Below are 21,990 nucleotides of genomic sequence, written 5' to 3' on the forward strand. Positions count from 1 at the left end.
AGAATATAAATTTGCTTTCTAGTCTTGTTGTGTAACAGCAGTCTCGGAGTTATTTTTAATTGTATAAAAAACGATCTAAAAACACAAGAATTTTTATGGCTTTAAGGCCCATAACTACTTTTCAAGAGCTTTATTCTTCAGTGTCAAGAATGTTGTTTCCTATAATATTAATAGTGTGAACGGGAAAAGTAGCATTTACAGAGCCTTTACTTTAAAATAAACTCTCTTCTCAAAATGTAACACATTCAAGGTATATTGCCGTACGGTAACCTCAAGAGCAATTATCAGGCCAAAATAGAACAGCATACAGGGCAGAGCGCTGATCCAGCTTTCGTTAAGGATTTGCCTTAAAAGCATCGTTAAAGGTTTATAGTTAAGAAAAACGTTCCTCAGAATCTGGTAGCTGGTGTCTGAATTTAAGTCTCCTGGTGAGCACAAGCAAATTCTTTCTTCACTTTGGCTAGCAAACCGGGAGAACCTTGTATATGCTAGAATTGGTGATCTCAGGCCCTTAGAAGGACTAGACTACGTTTTTATGTAAGAAAGTGGAGTGATGTTAATATGTACATTACAAGGTGCTATTTTCTCATATGTGTAAAATGTTGCCTTAAAATACACACAGAAAGTTTGAGGGAACTCAAATGGCACCTGCTTACGCAAAATTTCCGTCAGAGAATAATTCAGGCACAGGAACTAAAAACAGAGTCCCTGGGCCTGGGACAGAGGTGAGGACGCAGACACAGCAGAGGACCGGGTGCTTCTCTCACGGACCCCGTCTCTGCGATCTGCACACTCTCTGTGGCACGCGCCTCCCGGGGCCCAGGTGCCTCATTATTTAGTGACGGGTCACGAGGAGACACGCTCCGACTGCCCCTCGTGTCATCAACCTCTGAGTAGACACGTCCTCCACCCCTCAACCGGATGCCGACCCTGCGTGACCCACTCGGGTCTGATTCCCAGGCGGGCTCACGTTTGGTCTGAAGTCCCCCATTTTTGTTGATTTCTGTAAGTCAGAGGTTCAAAGCCTCTAGCAGCCCTTTTCTCTGACATTAGAAGGCTAACGCCCATTGCAATTTTCCTGCTTACATTACAGTTACTTTTACAGATCTGGATTTTAAACTTTGGGGCCCAGGAGCCATAATGGACTTCTTCCCACGGCACCTTGAAGAGGGTTTTCTCAGAGCAGGTTCTCAGCACATATCCAATTAACGTAAATGCAATTACTGTCTTTATTTTTATTACACTTTGATTTATATATGTCTTGATTCTTGTCGTCTAAAACATCATAAGTGCCATTAATTTCCTTACACTTAAAGATCTTTAGCAATGTCAAATAATGTTCAATCCTAATGCTAAAAATGGAAATAAAATATGCCTCCTGAAAACGGAACGACACAACTCAGTAAGAACAATTTATGATGATAGGTTTTTTGAAAAGTTTACAGCTGGATTTGTTTGGAACAGCCATGTTACAGAACTGCTGAGCAGTTTCCTTACTCTCATTATGCCTTTGTAAAGGAAGACATTATAGCGAGCAACCACATAGAGGCACAGGTCACGTAACCAAGTCTGTAGATGCTGTTGTGTACATCAGTGGAATGAGTTCAAAACGGACCAGAATGGCTCCTACCCACAGACCTTCCTGTCCACTTATTATTACATAGGAGTCCAAGGGAACAGGGGCAAGAACTAGAATAAAAATATTCCTAGGCACCTTGGTCCCCACTCCACAGTAAATGGCAGAGCTGAGATGGGGACTCTTGTGTGAGTGACATGGGTGGGGAAAGCTCTCAGGAGAAAGCGGATGAGGAGGGAACACCTGGCTATATGTGGGCTCCTGAGGGCGGGTGGCCACCGTGTCACCTGCCAAGGCCGGGGAGGCTGCCTCTGTGCCCCATCTCTGCGTCCTCGGCTGCAGCCATACCGATTCCAGGCAGAGACTCCTGTAAGAGGGGCAGCGACACTCACAGCAGCGGGGCTCAGGGCACCGCCCAGCACAAAGGACTGGAAAGGCATCAAAGGCCTCAAGAGTGTCTCCACTGGAAGGGACGGAGGTGAGCAGAGCAATTAGTGAAGCAAGAGGCAAAGACTGGGTGGGAGGTTGTAAGAGCCTTGAGGAGGGAGCTGATGGGAGCACAGGACGTGTATTTTCGTTCTCTCAACAGGAAATTACGGCACTCAGATCTTGCCATCTTCTGAAGATCCCGCATTTTAAGTATTCACTATCGTGTGACAGCTATTTCTCTGGTAACAAAAGTAAAAGAGAAGGGCAGTGAAGTACACCCAGATGGGGCTGGTTTATACTTGTAGAGATAACCTTTGATGTTGCCAAGGGTTCCTCTTTCAGAGCAAAACAACAAACAGATGAAAAGGATGTGGAGGCCCGTGGGACTCAGCTGAGATCACTGCTGTGCAGTGCTGCACGGTGAGGGCCACGGAGACCTGCAGATGTCCACAGGAGGACTCTGGAGTAAAGTGCCACCGTGAGCTCAAGAGTTTCCAATGGACAGTGAACCACACAAGTCAGAGGAAGCTCCACATCACATACAGCCTAATACATGGAACAGAAAGATAAAATTCTACATAAAGTGAGCTCCGCTTCTCTTCATGTTTGTGAGCACAGGGGAAATTGTTAGTCTCACATTTAACCAGAGGGAATCGTTTTGTCTTTAGAATGTGTACATCTTTTGAAGGGTGAAATACAAGGAGTTTCAAAATATTTATAAAAGAAAAAAAAACCTGTTTACTCCAAAGTACAGGTGGAAAATAATAATGGACACTTTATAGAACAAACATGCCAAATGTATCAATTATTAAATACATGTATAGTTTAATATTCCTCACACTTTATACAATGTGTAGGTTAGATTTTCTCCCTTTATATTGATTCCCTGGTGTGCATGAAGATTGCTAAGCAATCCTAATATATGGCAAATTATATAGCTACTTTTAGCTAAATAATTTCAAAAGAAAAATGATAAAATTATGTCAAACTATTGAGAACATGAAATTACATATAACATGCAATGTTATAAAATGACTGCATGATTTTACACGTGACCTCTCCAAGTCGTCTCTAGAGCTTACAAAGGGCTTAACACAGGCCTGAGAGGGGAAAAAATAGCAGACCTACTTATTTTTCTCCTCCCTGAATTATCATAATTCTCAAAAAATAAAACAGCCGAGGATTTCAACTACATCAGAGAAACCGGGTCCTAGACCAGCTTGTGCAAACTCTAACTACACATATTTTTCTTGGGTGCCCTCCTCATTCATGGGGACTGTGCCCTGGGCCTCTTACTGTGTTGTTGGGATGATAGTTGAGGTGTAAGCCACTGTCGCAGAGGGGAGAGGAGGTGCCACTGCTCTGGTCACTCGGTGCACCTGCGGGAAGAGTCACAGCATCGTTGGTTAGAAGCCCACTTGTTCTACACGGACACCTTCTACACTGTGTACTTCAGTACACTCAGTGGTATCAGGTAAGCCAGGTAGTAAAATAAATCTGTATTTCACTTATATCAAAGCCAGAGTTTTGCAAGTAAACAAAAATTAAAATTAAAACCTAAAGTGGCCCCAAAAGAGACCTGCAAATATTTATCTTTTCCTTTCTTTTTATTTTTTTTTAACAACTTTATTGGAGTATAATTGCTTTACAGTGGCGTGTTAGTTTTTGCTTTATAACAAAGTGAATCAGCTATACGTATACATATAGCCCCATATCCCCTCCCTCTTGCGTCTCCCTCCCACCCTCCCTATTCCACCCCTCTAGGTGGTCACAAAGCACTGAGCTGATCTCCCTGTGCTATGCGACTGCTTCCCACTAGCTATCTGTTTTTCCTTTGGTAGTGTATCTATGTCCATGCCATTCTCTCACTTCGTCCCAGCTTACCCCTCCCCCCCATGTCCTCAAGTCCATTCTCTACGTCTAAATATTTATCTTTGATTTCATAAATATTAAGGTTTTATTAAGGGAAATATGCAACCATATAAAAAATACTATTTCATTTTATTATCCAAAGTGTCCTATTCTTATGAATCATACTTAGAATGGTGCAAGATTTTGTTTGGCTACAAAATTCTATTTAATATCATGTCTTATCTACTAGCAAATCCCATGTTTATTTACCATAACACTCTATGATGCAAAAAAAGTTTGTAAGTGCTCTGTCTTTACAACTGTTCTTGGTATATACTGTAATTGGAAGCACCCTCATTGACACTATTTAATTTTGTGAATTTGCAACTGAAACACTTCGTATTACATCCTCATGAGAAACCTACCAATGTCTATTTTTTAAAGATGAGTGTTTAATATGTATAAAATAACTAATAAAAACCTGCTGTATAAAAAAAATAAAGATGAGTAATATATGTCTTAAAGATTTGTGATTTTTCTAAGATTTTAAAATTTAGTAATTGTTTCAGTCAGGATTAAAATACATATTTCTTGATTTCTGGTTCATTGCTTTTTCTGTAAACATTATATTTTTGGAGTTGTTAATGTAGATAAATATGATCTATTAATGTAATTGATTCCCAATTTTTATTTGACATACAACGCTTAAATGCAAACATCATTACAGGTTACGCTCCTAATGTATTAACCGACGTGCTCAAAAAAACCCAAAAGATGACGCTGCTCTCCTCTTTTATGACCCTGAAATTCTATAGTTTTCCTGGTGCTAAGAAGGGAAACAGGATTTTTTGCTATACTAGCCTAGATATAGCTTTCACACTCTAAATCTTAAGAAGTTCATACTTCGTATTTGCTATTTTTTCTTTTGATGTTTTCTCTGCATTTCTCTCTTATGAGACAATATTTTTAATGGACACATATTACTTTAAAACTCATATGCATTTTGAACTGAATAAAATGAAAACACAGCATATCAAATTCTGTAATGCATCGACAGCAGTCCTTTGGAATTTAAAGACTTAACTATAGTACAAAAAGAAGGTAGATGTAAACTCAGTGATCTATGCTTGTGTCTTAAGATGTTAGAAGTGGAAGGGCAAACAAAGTAAACAGAAGACAGAAAATAATAAAAATAAAAGTGAAAAGCAATGAAACAGCACACTGAAAATAACACAGAACTAACCAAGACAAAAATGGGTTTTTGGAAATAAAAACCCATTAGCAAAACCGATAGCAAAAACGATCTAGTAAAAGAGAGAAAATATAAATTATAAGTATCAGGAGTGAAGGAGGAGGCATTACTGCAAATCAACAGATATTAAAAGGATAATGAAAAGATATGATGAATAACTTCATGCAAAGATTGACAACTTAGTTGAAATGAACAAAAATATTGAAAAAAATCTAAGCCAAATTTACAAAAGAAGAAAAGAGAATATCAAAAAAGTCCTATATCCATTTAAGAAATTAATTCATACAAAACAAAAATGATAAGTCTAGGATCAGATTGCTTCTCTGGTGAATTTATTCCATCATTTAAGAAAGAGATATGATCTCTGTTAAACAATTTCTCTCTGGAAATAGGAGTTACAACTTCACAACTTATACAAAGACATAATAACCCTGGTACCAAAATCCCACTAAAACACTACAGGAAAAGAAAAGTACATTTGGAAATCTTTAATGCACAAAGATTTAAAAAAAAATAGCAATACATTAGCAAATTAAAATGTGTAATATACATAAAAAAATAGGCCATGACCGTGATGTTTATCCTAGGAATGCAGCAAGCTTTATTTGGCATTCAAAATCAATTTTTAAAAAGTCACCCTATCAACAGAATAAAAAAAAAGAAAACATGTAATATCTCAATGGATGGAAAAATATTTGACACAACTCAACATTAACTTCTATTAAAAAAAAGAAAGGAAAAGAAAAATCCTCAGGAACCCAGTAATATAAAGGCACCTCTATTCTATTCTAATAAGGGGCATCTATGAACACCCACAGCTGATGCCACACTTAATGGTAAAAAACTGGAAGATTTCCCACTAAGATCCTGAGCAGGAGAAGGACGTCTGCACTCAGCACTTCACTCAGCATTTTACAAGAGGCCAGAGCTGTTGCAATAGATGACCTGCCCCTCCCCCGCAAAGAAAGGAATTAAAAGAAATACAGCTTGGAAAGAAACAAGCAAAATATTATTTGCAGATGACATAACTTTATATGTAGAAAAATTTAGAGAAAGTACAAAAATCTTACTGGTTAATAAGAAAATTAAACTATGCTGCAGAATGTTGATATATAAAAATGTGATGTGTTATTGTTTCTATGTGTTAGCAACAGATAATTAGAAAATTAAATCTTTAAAATATTATTTACAATAAAACAAAAACATACAATGCTTAAAATAAATTTAATGTAAGATATGCAATATTTTCCCACTGGAAACATTAAAATATTGATGAGAAAAATTAAAATATAAATAAATGGAAAGACATGTTTGTGGAATGAAAGGTTTAAAATTGTTAAGGTGTTAATTATATTAATTGTCTATAAATTCAGTCACATTCCAAATCATAATAGTTTTTTAAATAGAAATTGATGTGCTATTTTAAAATGGATGCAGTAATGCCAAGAATCTAGAATAGCCAAATGATCTTGAAGTATCACAAAGTTGAAGAACCTGTCCTAGGTGACTTTTTAAAGTATTATAAAGCTGCAATAATCAACAGTGTGGTTTTGGTGAAAGAACAGACGCATACATTAGTGGAAATAAGATAGTGATTCCTTCATTCTTGATTCCTACCTCGGAACCAAAACGTTACTAATATAAGACAGATTATAAACTTAAACATAAAAATCAATGCTATAAAGCTGCTTGCAAAAGTGTAGGCAGATATCCTTGCAAACTTGTGGTAGGCAAATATTTCTTAGAAAAGATGCAGAAAACCAAAAGCATATACAACGAAAACAACAACAAAATGGTAAATTAGATCTTATCAAAATCAAAAAGTTGTGCAAACTTGACACACGTTTAGGTAAAAAAGACAGTCGTGCACAGAATGTTTGTAACACATATAGCTAACAAAAAGCTTACTATAAACAGGCTTATCGACTCCTTCAGTGTGATAATATAAAGGCATACCAACAGAAAAATGGGGAAAAGACGTGAGCAGACACATTACAAAATAAGATATGCAAATAGATAATAAAATATGCAAATAGCACAGGAGCTAATCATCATTAGCCTTCAGGGAAGTGCAAATTAAAACTACAATTCGGTACCACTACACACTCAAGAGAATAGCTAAAGAAATTTTTGACCATCAAATATTGGAATTAATGGAGAGCAGCCAGACCTCTCTCATCCGCCACTGGAGTGGACAGTGGGGGGTTTGTAAACACACGCCCACCTTAGAAATGTATTTGGCAGTTTGTTAGCAAGTTGATTACACATCCGTCTTGTGACTCAGCAATTCCACTCCTAGGTACTTATAGTAGTGACATAAAATACTATGACTTCCAGAAGCCTTGTACGAGAACGTTTACAGCAGCTTTATTTACAATAGCCAAATACCGGAAACAGCCCTGCTGTCTACCAGCAGGAGAATGCGTTACCAAACTCTACTACACTCATACGGTAGAATACTGTACAGCAATGTAAATAAATAACCTCCCGAAATATGTTAACACGAGACGGTTCATAAGGAAAGAAGCAGACGTAAAAGAAGAAATACAGTTTGATTACATTAATACTTGATGACAAGACATCAAGGCAGTAGCTGTTTCTGGGAATGTTATTTACTGGAAGAGGCACAGCAGAACCGTTCTGTGATCTAAAGGGATGTGGCTTAAGCAAATGTGAGCGTCTGTCAGAGCTGATCCCACTGAGCATTGAGGATCTCTGCATTTCAGTTCATGTAAACTATGCCTCAGTTAAAAATAATAATTCTTTGCTTTTAGCAAAAACTGTAAGGTAATATGCATTTCATTTCATAATATGAAAATAGATACAGAAAGTTTTAAGTAGTTCTTATGAAAATGATTACATTTCCACATAGACTGGGGCTTCCTGCAATCTCCCTGTTCTCATCAGGACAAATGAAGTGTAAATGCTTATTTAGTAAGTTCAGTAGCCAAATAAGAGAATATTATTTTCTACTTAGAGAATATATATTCCTCAAACAATATGAATGAAATTTAGTAGAGATACAAAATGCATATGTTTGATATGACATTCATTTTTAAAGTAAGTAATATTTCCCCAGTTATAGGTTGGAAAATAACTAAACGTGAACACATTCTGAAACACAGACAACAGCTGTTCCCTTTGGAGAAGGGTTAATTGAATGCTTTGTGATATTAAAGAAAAATGTTTGCATTCAGGCAGGAATCCCAACTTTAAAAAGAAATTACTGCCAGGAAATAATGGCTTAGAAAGTAAATATGACGTGAGCATATTACCTATTCTTCATAAATGCTTACATGCACAATCTTCGTTCAGTGGGAGTTTGAGGAAAGCAGGTGCTCTTTTAAAAAATGAGACCGTCAGGGTCACTTCTTCTCCGGCATTCCGAAGAACCTGAACCTAACATAAAACATAATAAAAATGATACCATTATCAGTACGCTGGCAAAAACTTTTGTACGATTGAAAACCCTTGAAATAATGGGTTGTCTTTTCCACGTCTCACAGTTTTCCCTAGTGGTCAGAAACATTTTACGGCAGATGGAGGGGATGAAAGATCTAACACTGAAGGAATGCAGGCATCCACATCCTTCCTCTTCCCATCATCCTGTGGTCCCTGTTCACTCACGATGTCATCATCTTCCATTCCACATTTATCAAGGCTCTCGTGAGTTTATGGTCTATGTTAGGTCTACAGAAAGATGTAGTGCTCGAACCACTATATTTATTAATTTACTAAATATTTATTGAACATCCATGATGCACTATTTGGAGATCTATGAATAAATTACCCTGCAAATTTGACCAGCGTGCTAATTCTAATTAAAGTTGTTCCAATTCACTCAAACACTTTTGCAAAAACTAAATGGTTATTATTTTCCCACTATATCACTGTACATTTTCTTTTCCTTTCCCTGAAAATTTAGAATAATGATGGAGACAGCTATTATCAATAACTCTCAACTCTCTAAATTATAGAATTACTAGGTCTATTTCTACCAGTTAAATAATGATAATTTCTCAAAATATTACACCACAACAAATGTTAGCAATATTAAAAGAAGTTCAGAAAGCTGAGGATTATTTATAGCAAACATACCTGGAAAATATGTAAGTATATATGTAATTTAAAAACTCACATAAACTAAGAGAAGAATTACGAATAATTAGTGAAGAAGCAATTAATAAACATGGGGACATAATTTATTAAACACATAGAAAAATGCTCGCCATACAGTCATTAAAGGATTGACTATCAACATGGTTTAGAATGACTTCTGCTCCCTACAAGATGGCATAAAGTTCTCTCTCCCAAACAAGTACAACTAAAACACTGAAAAAAGTGCCAGACACAACCAAGTAGAACTCTGAAAGGTAGAGAGAAAAAAAACCGATTAGGGCTCCCAGGCCTGGAGGAAGGGCACAGATCTTTCCCAACAGAGGGGTGGTCCACCCACTGCTAGGTGAAGCATCCCTTTATCCACTTAGTGGCAGCAGGGACCCGACCTGGGGAAGCCCCTTCCCCTCCTCTAGCACCATCAGGGAACGGGGTGGCGGGCGGGGTGGGGGAAGCCTGATGACGCAGATGAATCAATCAGACCCAACTAGCACCAAAATGGTTCTAAATGTCATATTGTCAGTGGAACCACAGCCCACAGAATTAGGCGAGGACCTGTGTGCTAAACAGTGACTTCTTGCTAAAAAGAAAAATAAGTAAATAAGAACCAGAGACTCTTAAGATATAAGCAAAATGGCCAGGATTAAAATAATATGTCACACTAAGAGCCAGGAAAATCCTAATTTGAATGAGGAAAGATAATCAAATAACACAAACTAGATGAATTACATACCGGAATCATCTGGCAAGGGTTTTAAAACCACCTTAAAAATATTTCAGCAAGAAATTAAAAATTATCTTGAACCAAATGAAAAATGACAATATCTCAGGAAAGAAATACAAATTATAAAAAGGAAATGAAATTATAGAACTAAAAAATACAATAACATAAATAACCTTGCTGAATTAGCCTGGTGATAGAGTGACAGAAGACAGAATCAGGAAACCTGAGGACAGAACAATAAAATTAGCCCAATCTGAGCAACAGAGAAGATACAGACACACACATAAAAACAATATATTTCATCACGTTAAAAGTAGAAAATTTTAAAAATGAAGAAAATTATATAATCATTTTAATAGATACAAAGAAGCATTTGATTACATTCATTTGATAAAAGCTCATAGAAAACTGAGTATACAAAGGAGTATCCTTCATATTATAAAGAGTATACACAAAAATGTATGAGAAGCATCAGAGCATTAACTATGAATTATTGAAACATTTCTCTTTGAGATCAGAAATGAGGCAAGAATGTCCACCAATTTCATTTCTACTTAATTTTTCTTCAGATCTTACTGAAATAAGGCAAGAAAAGAGCTAATAAAAATCATAAAAATTGAAAGAAGAAATGAAACTGACATTATTCAGAGGTAACGTGATTTTGAACACAGAAAATCCTTAAGAGCCTATGGACACTATTACATGAGACATTACCAGGTGAGTTATTAAGTGAGTTTAGTATGGAATAGCATATATACAAAGTAATATACAAAGATCAACTGGTTTTGATTTAATTTCAACAAACAAATACAACATTGTTAAATAAATGAGGGAGATGCTACGTCCTGGATCCCCAGACATAACACTGTGAGGAAATCACTTCTCTCCTGCTTTTCCATATTCAAGGCAATCCCATGCAAAGTCCCCATTTTTTTCTTTATTTTTAGCTTAGTATGCATTTATGAACTTGGCTTGTTTCCAAGTGACATTTAATATTTATATAATCATTATTATGCAAGTGCACTGGGAGTGTGTTAGTGAAATACATGGGAGAGTGGAATGCAATGGCTAAATACATTCCATCATAAGCATGTAATAGATAATGTCTAGCATCAAATAAAAAATAACATTACAAGCATCTCAAGTGTAACTAAGAGAATAAAGTAGAAATGTGTAAGTTAAGTACAGTCACCTCCGAGATAGGCAACGGGCAACTGTTTTCTTTCAAAGCTTTACATTTGTATACTTCAATCTTGAAGTTTTGGTCAAGTGTAACCGAGAAACATAAAAACCTTTTAAAAATTATAAAATCTTACCCTAGAGAGAGAACTTTATTTTACTTTGTTTTTAATAAGTGGCTAATTATGGGTATCTTTCTGGATAAGCATAACTTCAAGTCCTTGACACATACACATTTCTTAATGCAGAAATATCCATCTTTTCAGGACCAGGATTGACACAATGTGTTTTTAATTTTTTTTCAGGTTTCCTACCATGCCTTGGATGCATATTTCATTGGCCTGATACTGTCAGGTTGGAAAATGTAGGTTCCACATCATGAATAATGATGAATGTCATCTTCCTGAAAAATCAGAAATCGGCACCAATCCAATCGTCTTCTTCATGTTCATTCACATTTTATGGTGCAAATCAAGCGTGCATTTTCATCAGATAATGTATCAGCACAGTTATGCTCTCACATTGCCTTGGGTGAGTACGTGAGCAAAGGGACAGAGATTGGTAAAAAAGGGCAATCAGTGAAAACAGAAAAGGGAAGTGGCGTTAAGTGGGATATTTATAGGTTGACTCTGTTAAACCAGGACAAGCTAACAGCTCAGTCCGTCAACTGAATGTTCTTAAGCTCCACTCGTCTGTTAGAAGGGAAACTTCATAAAATCCTTTTGTGGTCTCTGTCCTTCCTCCATACTGTTGGGGGCCACCCTATCTTCTATGAGACTCTAAGGAGGGATTTAGCTGTCTGCCTCTGCTTTGCTATGAAGTCAAAAGTGCTCATAGCTGGGGGTTATTTTATATTTTCATTTTTAAAGAATTTATTTTTGTAGGGTAGTCTCAGGTTCATAGCAAAATTGAGAGGAAAGTACAGAGATTTCCCCTAGACCCCCGTCCCACAGATGCACAGTCTCCCCGATGATCAACGTGCCCCCGCTGAGTGGGACCTGTGTTCCAACTTACGAACCTACGTCGACACGGCAACATCACCCAGAGGGTGCGGCCTGCGTTAGGCTTCACTCTTGGTGCTGAGCGTTCTGTGCGTTCGAACGTGTATCCACCATCAGCGAGTCACAGAGTATTTTCGCTAAATGCTGAAATCCTCTACGCTCTGCCTACTCAACCCTCTTCCACTCCAACCCTGGCTATTGTTTTTAACTGATGAAAATAGAGACTTCTGATTTGCCTGGACCTGCCTGAAGCACACATTAGGAAACACACACACACACACACACACACACACACATACACACACAGCTTCAGTGGCAAACGAGCACGGAGACAGCTTGTGAGACCTCAGCTCTTAGTCCAGCATGATGTCAGAACAGCCAGACAAGATTCAGATCTCCAGAGGGGAAGATAAGCATTGCAACTCACTGACGGCCGCGTTGCAAAGCGGTTACCTAGAATTTCACTTTAACTTTGGATCCGTCCCTCTTGATATGTTACTTGCAGTAAATAATTTCCTTAAAGTCTTGACCTCTGGCAGAAAAGGAAACTGAACGTGACTTTGAGGAATGATTTTAAACAAACTGTTTTTCAGACAAAACAACTATACGAACACTAGATAATATATCAAGCTTTACTATTCATGTTGAGATGGTGATCACCTGTGAACACTGAGTAAGCAAAGCATTTCATTGTGTAATCATTTTTCATTCGTATTAATTGTGGGGAAGAAAGAATTTACTTATTCCATATATTATTACAGCATAAGAGTTTGAGGTGAACCTGTAATTGTAAGGCTTTCCTGAATGGGGTTGGGTCCTCTGGCCCCTGTCACTCTACATCCGTGGTTAGGTTTTCAGAGGAATCTGCGGAGCGTTGGAGGCAGGGGCACACGACCCCCTCTGTGGTGTGAGGACAGGGGTGCACTTTCACACCTACAGATGGCAGGTGGGGCAGCATGGTGCCAGTTTTCAGGGCAGGAGACAGGGCCTTCATAAGAGAGAGACGTCCAATCAAGGACAGAGTCTGTAATGTCTACAAGCCCTGGTGCCGTTGGTTGGATAGTGAATCAAGTGTAACAGCAGAAATTATCCAGCTGGAAAATAAGGTATAGAACTGTACCTAGGAAAATCACATCACCATTGGAAGTGGTGGGTGAATCAATTGTGGGAAATCAAGTATCATGTAGAATTTGGAGGAATCGATGCAAAATAAGAAAGGAATTGGGGATAATTTAGACATTCTCACCTTCAATTGCTACCACCAAGTGACACAGAACTGTGCTGGAAAAGCTAAAAATAGATGGAATAAGGGATGAGGGTTAGGATTGTTGGGGACATAACAGCTGGAGAAAAAGGCAACGTGACATTCCCATTTCACACATTCATTCATTTCACCACCCTTCCTGCATTTTAATTTGTGAAAAACATTCCATGTACGTAGATAAGTACAGTAGGATCCTTTACATAGGCACTTCAAGTCTGAATGTTATGTTGTAAAATAAAAAGTCACAGCAAAAATGTATACATAGGTGTATGTTTAAAAAAGAACTACCAAATATTTAATACTCCTGAATTCCTAAAGTTTCAGCTTAAAGTAGTATTCAAGTATGCAGTAATTTTTCAATTTTGGTAAATATTACAAATAAGAAGGAAGGTTGACTGAATAACAAATGTCAGCTCTAATAATCAGGATATAGTAATGATAATATATCAATGAATTTCAACATGGAAGAGAACCATTTACTTTAGTGAGGCAAGGTTATCTAGAACATGTGATCCATTTTTACTGTAATACTTAAAGCTATGACTAAAGATCCCATCACTTTCAAAGACCTCATTAAAATAAGATTCTATGTAATAACAGCGGGTGAGATGTCACCTTCTAGATAAGGTGAACAACAAGCAGAATGCATTGTTAGCTAGTGCACACACTACAGTAACACTATTTCAGCATTTGCTTTAATTCCAAGATGATTTCTTCAATGATACAAGTAATGTTTTACTGTATTTTCTTATTGCTGTGTGCCAACTGACTAGTTTTATGTTCTATGAGGCAGGTTAAATTAAATTTTTAAATAGGTAAAAAGTTTACTTTTAAAAAGACATCAGGACCACATGGGTTCAAAACTAAGTTTTACCTAATTCTTTAAGAAGTAATTATTCCAGCATAAAATTACTGAAGTTGCTTTAATTCATGGTATTAAATCAAACTAAAATGAAAATTAATAAGAAATTTTATGAAGCGAAAACGTGACCATTATTAATATGAATACAGATGTTATCATTCTAAACACACTATTAGCACATAGACTCCAACAAGTGACAAAAGAAATTGAACTATGACTGAGTAGGTTTTATTTCAAAACAGCAAACCTGGATAAATATCAGATGTTATTATCAAAGTAATTACTTTCATCAAGTTAAATATACATACATTATCTACTGATACATAGATCTATTGAGATATACAGAGATGAGAGAGAGAGAGAGAGATTTTTCCCCTCCCTTAGAGATTCCGAGAGGACATTTGGTCAAACTGAGCTGCAATTCCTAATAAAAACTCTAAGGAAAACAGGAATAGAAGAAAACCTTACGATGCTTCTTGAACATGCCTGGCTGTTCCCTGAGCCCAGCACGGTCGTTCCCTAAGTGCTTGTGTGGCTTACACCCTCACCTCCTGCTACTCTTTGATCAAAAGTTACCCCAATGAGTCCTACATTCACCAACCTTTTACAAATGATAGCTCTCCACACACCTCTGTCTTTGTTCACCTGCACTACCTCTCATTTCATAGCCTGTCAGCACCTTCCTACCCACCTGCACTGTGCTGACACACTGTGTCTAATATGCTGTCACTCGTCTCTGCCCCATGAAGCTGGCTTCCACACCAGGGCAGCAAAAGCTGTACCTTGTTCTCAGACGTAGTCAAAGAGCCTAAGGTGGCACCTGGCTCATAAAAAGCCTTCATTAAATATTTTTGAAAGAATAAAATTAATAAAGTCAATTTTAAAAAGCAGTAAAAATTATCCTAAATGTTAAAACAAGGAAACCATATTAATCAAAATCAGTTACTGGATAAAGATGCCCATTAGTTTTCAAAAATATTGATGAGTTTTACTTATAAAGTAAAATAAGAAAATGGAATTAATTTTATAACTATTAAGAAAATACAATTTTTTTATTAAAAATATAATTGCAGACTCCAAGTATACTCCCCTAAAATGCTAGTTGGAATTTAAAAGATAATGTAGCTTCACATAAGATTACTGTAACATAAAAATACCCTTTTTCCTATGATAGCAATAAACACCAGGAAAATTATTAAAAATCTGGGGGAGAATCCTATAAAATCTTTAGAAATTTAACTAATTGTCATAGATTGCCTTAAAGAAATTGTAAATTCTTATTGAAGGACAGAAAATAAAATCTAAGCTCTTAACAATGGTACGCCATATACTTGGTGAAGTGTTCAATAAAAACAAACTAAGTCAACAGAAAGTTTTAAGATGTCCCCCAGAACATCTGAGAAATACTTTAAAAAGAAGAGTAGTAGGAATTGGGAGAAGTTATCAATCCCTGAATATGCTGTTAAATCCTATAATCAAATCAATGTATTAATATTCAAATGGACAAATTCATCAGCAGAAATGGATAGAACCTCCAAAATAGATCTTAATGTATTTGAAATTGTAATACATGATAGAGTGTCTTTTTTTTTAAACCTAGTGTTAAAAGGACTGTGCAAGCACAGCTGGGGATACACTAACGATGAATCCGAATGGATTGAATAGTTAAGTGTTAATAATAGTTAAATAATGGATTTAAAGTTAAATAATAGTTAAATAATGGATTAATACCAGAATAATGTTGTAAGAAAGCGTATAGAGGGCTCTGTGTACTCTTTACTGGACAAAAACAGGAAGAATAATAAGCTTGAATCTTGCATCTCACTGAATGTAGATTATTCTTTAAACCACAGGAACAAAACCAGACCACGAGCCTAACAGCTGGCTGAACAGAGCAGGGGTCCCCCATCCTGTCCTGACCTTCTCCATCACCCTCAGCCAATGGACACACTCAATGGCTCTTTAAACACCACACCGTCAGACACGACAATGACACGTGACACAACATTGTTAAAATATCCCAACAATAATTCATTTTGACAATATTCTCTCTCCCGAATATTGGGCCATGTTGTCTAAGAAATTATTTTGATTCGTTAATTAGCTTTTGCTAAAAGTCTTACATTCAGTTGTATGATTCACGTTGATATAAATGAGTAACGTGTTACCATGTGTGCCAGCTATAGTGCCGCCTTCAGTCTATAAAATAAAGCCTGTGACGAGAACAAGGCAAAAGTTATTAGCTTTTAATCTACGAATGAGAATTTGAAAATATTCAAAAGTGAAGTGACCTGCTCAAACATAACATCTGATGTATGACAGACTGAGAAGTAAAACTACATGAGTAAGTGAGTTCCCCCTTCTTCCCACTGGGCCACTGCCCAAAAAGGTTAATGGTAAAGCTTAGACAATTCCTTAGGAAGCATTTCTGACTCTCACAGAGACCTGGAGCAGCTGTTCACCATGTGTCAGAGCCCACCTGTCCCTTTACCTGTGGACTCCAGCTCCGCCCACCACCATGCCGCCCGGGTCTGAGAAGGTGCTGGGACAGAGTCTCCCAGGCGTCAGTGGCTTCCTTCTAAACTGCGGAGACTGCATTTGCTTAAAGTACTTTCTTGTGCATCGGGACAGATGAGTACAGAATTTCGGTTAATGCACAAACGTACATCGAGCATCTAACACGTTCAAACACCACACGTGATATAGCAGGTGCAGTGTTGACAGGAGGATGATAAAGCCCTTTAGTTCTACAGACAATCATCAGTGAGAAGACAGATGCTTACGATAGATTAAAAGGAGCAGAAAGAGATCAGGAAGGTGTTAAAAAGTGAAGAGCGTGTGGAAATTACTCAGACCCAAACCTGCTCAGCTACAGCAGGCGTCACAGTGTGTCTCTGGTCACTCTGCTAGCAACGCTGTTGCCACCGACGCTCTGCACCCTCCCTCACTGCTCAGCAGGAAAAGAACAAACACACGCGTGGGCCGAACCTGCCCACGATGTGAAGGTCTCAGCAGCTGTGCCTCTGCGCCCACACTTCTCTCGCTGGTCACACCGTGGAGGGCATCAGCGACTTTTCAGATGAGCGAAGGTCCACTTACCACACCAAGTGTAATCAAACGTTTACTGAGACCTTAAAATGTTTAATTAAGTCAGACCTTTGTTTGAATGGCCCCCGTCTTCCTTAGATGATAGAAAGTGAAGTTTATAAAATGCACTCACTGCATATTAACATACGTTCAGTTCGAATCTTGGAGGAATGGGGAGAAAAGACATCCATTCCAGGGTAAAAATACAGAGCATATCTCTTAGAGGATGTGGTTATGATATCTTTGAGGCAGACAAGTGAGGTACAGAACATCTTCATAGTCATCCAAGAAAAACCAGAATGTTTAAAAATAATGTCCCATACAGATGATAGCATTTCCTATAATCACATTAGACTGAAGTAAGTAATGCACATATCTATTCTAAATCCATAAGCTTAACCACAGCGACATGGATGTCTAGTTTGCAAACAGTGCACCAGATTTAAGTGGAATTCTTGAAGGAAAGGAGAGAAATCATAACACTTCTCCTTATTTTTATAGAATTCTGTATAAGATCATCTCGTACAAAATGAATTGTCAAGATGTGAAAACCAAAGCGAGACGCGGTATCACCCACATTGGATCTGTAGCTGCAGCACACTCAGTTGCTAAGTATTTGTTTATACACATTATCACAACGTGTTTGCACAACATAGGACTAAGGAGTAAATACTGTAGAACCGCTTGTAGTGCTGTTTCCTCCCATAGTCTTTCATCTCATTCTACTGCATGAGTCATTTAAATACGTAACCTTGAATCTTAGATGCCACTCCCCCCGCGATGCATAAATACTTGGATATCGTTTGCAGCATTGCAGGGCCACCAGGCTGGCTCTGCCAGCACTTCCTTGGCAATTGACGTTTGCAGGGGGAGAAACACAGCTGTCCTGCCACCGGAAAACAGTGGTTTCTCTGAGAGTCTGGTAATTTCAAATACTTGAAAATAGATGTGTGTCTCAAACATAATGTGTTAAATGAGTAGGGAGAAAATAATCTGCCTTATACGTTGCTAAACACACAACGAGAAAATAGATACATTTTATTACTTCATAATTACTTCAAATTTCAGTCTTCAGAGAAATCTATCACGCGTAAAACGGTGGCGGCAGGACAATTAGAAAAGCCCTTAAGATATTTACCACTTTATGAGATGCAGGCACCCTGTCTGGAAGTTGTGTATGTCCCCATCTTACTCATATGGAAATTACTGAGAATGTGTAAGGATGGCCCTTAGAAAAGTATAAACTTATTGCCTTTTTATTTTGTCACCGCGAACTTCTCTCAAGCGTCCTCTTCTACTTTGAACCCTATTTCTTTTCAAAGGAGTCCCAGAGGACACTCCTGCCACCTGCTACCTGAATGACAAAAACAGAAAACGAAAAAGCCTGTCTGGGAGTCTCTGTGTCAGTCACTTGGCTTCACGCTCAGACCTCATGCTCACCCCGTTCCTCTCCAGCCCACACGCAGCATTGTCTCAACCTAAAGACACTTCAGGGAAAGGGTAAGCTGATCACGACAAGATGTTAAACATAGTTTGGTGCCTGTCTTGTCTTAAAACTGCATCGTGTCAGAGGCCGTCCGGAATCTTGCGTACCTTGTGTGACCCCAGAACAATGGTTAACAGGGACTTTGAGCTCTGCCTCTTTAAATAAATTCAAGTAAGTGAAGGCCAATTTCAGAAACCTTGAGTCACAAAATTGAAATGGTTTATGTTCAGTTAGAGATTTTAGAAGAATGACGGTTCACTGAGGGCATGTGAGCTCGCAAAGCGTACTTTCAAATGAAACAGTGTTGGAGAAAACTACTGACTGTAATTCTCCCCAGCATTTCCTTTGAAAGGCAGGTGGTGAGGAATGCCGGGCTCCCTGCCCGAGACCCGTGTCGTCGGAAGCCCCTTTTCCTCACTCCACCCGCCTTAGTTATATCTGAAGTCCTGAGCAGAAAAATAGTTCACGTTTGTCAGGAATGAGAGGAGGAGAAAAGCTGCTCTTACTTCCGCATCTATTATTTCTCTGTCGTCATAGCAACCTGGGCAGCCAGGTCCCCAGACAGAGCACCTGCCCAGCACAGGTCGGGTAGGGAGAAGAGGCTGATGGGGCAGCAGCTATCAGATCACCAGACGGGGACGTCGCTCCAACAATGCTGTAGACCGTTCCCACCCGGGCTTCATGAACGGGAGACTCGGTCAGTGTGCCTGTGCCGCGTGGGGCTGGAACTCTAGGCCCAGCACGGTTTCTGTTCACGGAAATACCGTGTCATTTCATCACTGGGCAGAAACCATGGCGCTGGCTGACAGCAGCTGTGCCTTGTCAAGGGCCCCGTTAAGAATAATCAGGCATGCCTTCTCTTTGACGTTGCTTGGCCAAAGAAACTCCCAAACAAATCATCCAGCTCTTTTTGAAGCAACTGGGAGATACGTATCGTTGAGGAGGAAACATCTCGGAGGGTCGCTAAGATTCATCACGTTACGTCCAGAGTAACAAAGTGGAGGACCTGGTGCAGCCTCTTGTCCTTCACGTGTCACCTCAGTGGGTTTAATGAAGGGAAACAGTATAGGTTTTGAGTTTCATTTGATGTGGTCAAAGTTATTTGCTACCCAATAAGCATAAACTTCACATTCCTTGAAGTGATGAAGCATAAGTAATTATAGGGAGAAAGTACAAAAATCTCAAAATAAAGCAGATGTTATATATTGTCTCTCAGCAGCATCTGATAGCGCCTTACATTGTATGCTGTGTATGGTAGCCTATATCGTATGCCTTCGAACTACTAGGGCTCTGTTTTGTGGGCGTTGTCATTTTAAAGGATAAACTCTTTACAGGGAGAAACAGAGTTTCTAGTATGATTGTTTTATCCAAGAGATGTGATATGTACGCTGGATACCCAATACTTGTTAGTAAAAATAACGCTAGTCATGGTTTTGTGTCTCTCACACAGTATTTGAGCTACATCACTTTAAAAACAACTGTGTGTTCCCTCATTTTCACAACCTGTAATTTCCTCAACGAAATATTTTTTTATTGTTAAATACAGGCTGATTTCTGTTGTGAAAGTAAAAAAATTCCTAATCTTTCTTAGACTACGCAAAATATTCTGTATCTGATCATCAAAATATACTTCCATGAAGAATATAAAACGTCTTCGACCAGAACTTCAACATCAAGCCAGTGTGAAAGAAACACTTTAGATGTTGTAGATGCTTTCTCGTAACTTTATGTTGTTAACATTTTCATGCCAAGAGCACACTTCATCCAATCATTTTCATGCTAATAACTAAGAGGTCGTTTCCATCTACTGCTTGGGTTTTTTATGATGCTGTAATGTCTGGCACTTGTCCATGCGCCTGGGAGCCTCTCCAGGTTAACAGGAAATAACTTTAAGTAAACCAGGCACTACAGCTCCGACTGCTGCAATGGATGTAGACATATTTCTCTCCTGTATGTTTTCAAGATATCTCAGGTCAGTGAACGGAAAGCGGCTGTATCCATCCCAAAGGTGGCTGCACACACCTGACCATGGGGTGGCCCAAAGTTACATTTGTCCATGTGGGAAAAGACCTCAAGGAAGGAAAATATGATAATATTTGCCAAACTAGCTTGGACTCCACAGTCAGAGTGCGTATAAATGTGGGTGGGGTGAAGGCAGGCTGCAGGGGGGTGGTGCAGAGTGAGTGACTTTAAGAATGTTCGATGCAAGGGTTTGGGAAGTTGAGTCTGGTGAGTTAAAACAAGGTGTAATGTTCTATTTCCAGATGTTTGACACGTGCTCTTTCCTCAGTTAGATTAAGATCTTACTATTTTATAGCCTCCATTGTTAGGAATCCATCTATTTTTATAACTTTTCCTCATGCAATTTATTATCCTAATCAACAAACATTTACTGAACTTCTCCAAAGAAAAATAGAGCCACATTTATTAAGAGTCCAGGAAACCCTGAAATATAAATATCTTAATTGTCAAGATCTGGTCAATAGAAACTAGGTATTTCGGACACGGGGATTTAATTAGGGACTTGGGGAAATTTTCAGCAGAGGAACGAGGCAGTAGGGAGACCAGCAGCAGCAGAACTCCACGGCCACCCTGCCACAGAGGACCACGGCGGCGGAGATGCTGCGGGCGCAGGAGCCACAGCGGGGCTGCGCTCAGGGTCGGGCTGCTGGGGAAGCAGGGGGAGGGGCCCTGCAGTGAGTCACAAAGAAGCAGGGTGTACAAATCCCACGCCTCTGCAGATGAGGGTAAGTGAACCATCAGGGACATTGGGAAGATGGAGGAGAGCTGGATGGGATAAAGCCAACAGCCAAGAATGTTCCCCCGGGGGACACAGGCGGAGGAGAGGCACCAAGCAAACCATTCCAGAGGCTGCAGGGGAGAAAGCCCAGGACACACGCGGCAGATGTGGAGCATCAGATGAGATTCACATTCAGATCAGAGCCCTGACTAATGAGGAGAGTCTCTCAGCACCCAAACTGTCACATTCCAGAAGGAAAAGAAAAACAGCCAGCCAAGAACTTTAATTTTTATATCATCTTCAGAAGAAAGATTACTATAAGAGAATCACTCCCGAACTATTTACTCTAAATGGCATGCACTTGTTAAAATTTGAACCCTGGAGGTAGGTTCCATTCGTTTGAACTCTGTTGCCATAATCTAC

General features: G+C 38.7%; 1 protein-coding gene across 6 annotated transcripts in view; it reads right to left on the reverse strand.

The window, feature by feature from the left end:
• Nucleotides 1-21,990, reverse strand: part of SNTG1 (syntrophin gamma 1) — a 476,492-nt gene that overhangs the window by 123,718 nt on the left and 330,784 nt on the right. For all 6 annotated transcript variants that reach the window (XM_067712365.1, XM_067712364.1, XM_067712363.1 and 3 more), the window contains 2 exons: nt 8,405-8,507; nt 3,302-3,384 (listed from right to left, as the gene is read on the reverse strand). In XM_067712365.1, coding sequence (XP_067568466.1) covers nt 3,302-3,384; nt 8,405-8,507 — 186 coding nt within the window. The remainder of the gene's footprint in view (nt 1-3,301; nt 3,385-8,404; nt 8,508-21,990) is intronic.

Source organism: Pseudorca crassidens, chromosome 17 (assembly GCF_039906515.1).
Source record: "Pseudorca crassidens isolate mPseCra1 chromosome 17, mPseCra1.hap1, whole genome shotgun sequence".
Lineage (NCBI taxonomy): Eukaryota > Metazoa > Chordata > Mammalia > Artiodactyla > Delphinidae > Pseudorca > Pseudorca crassidens.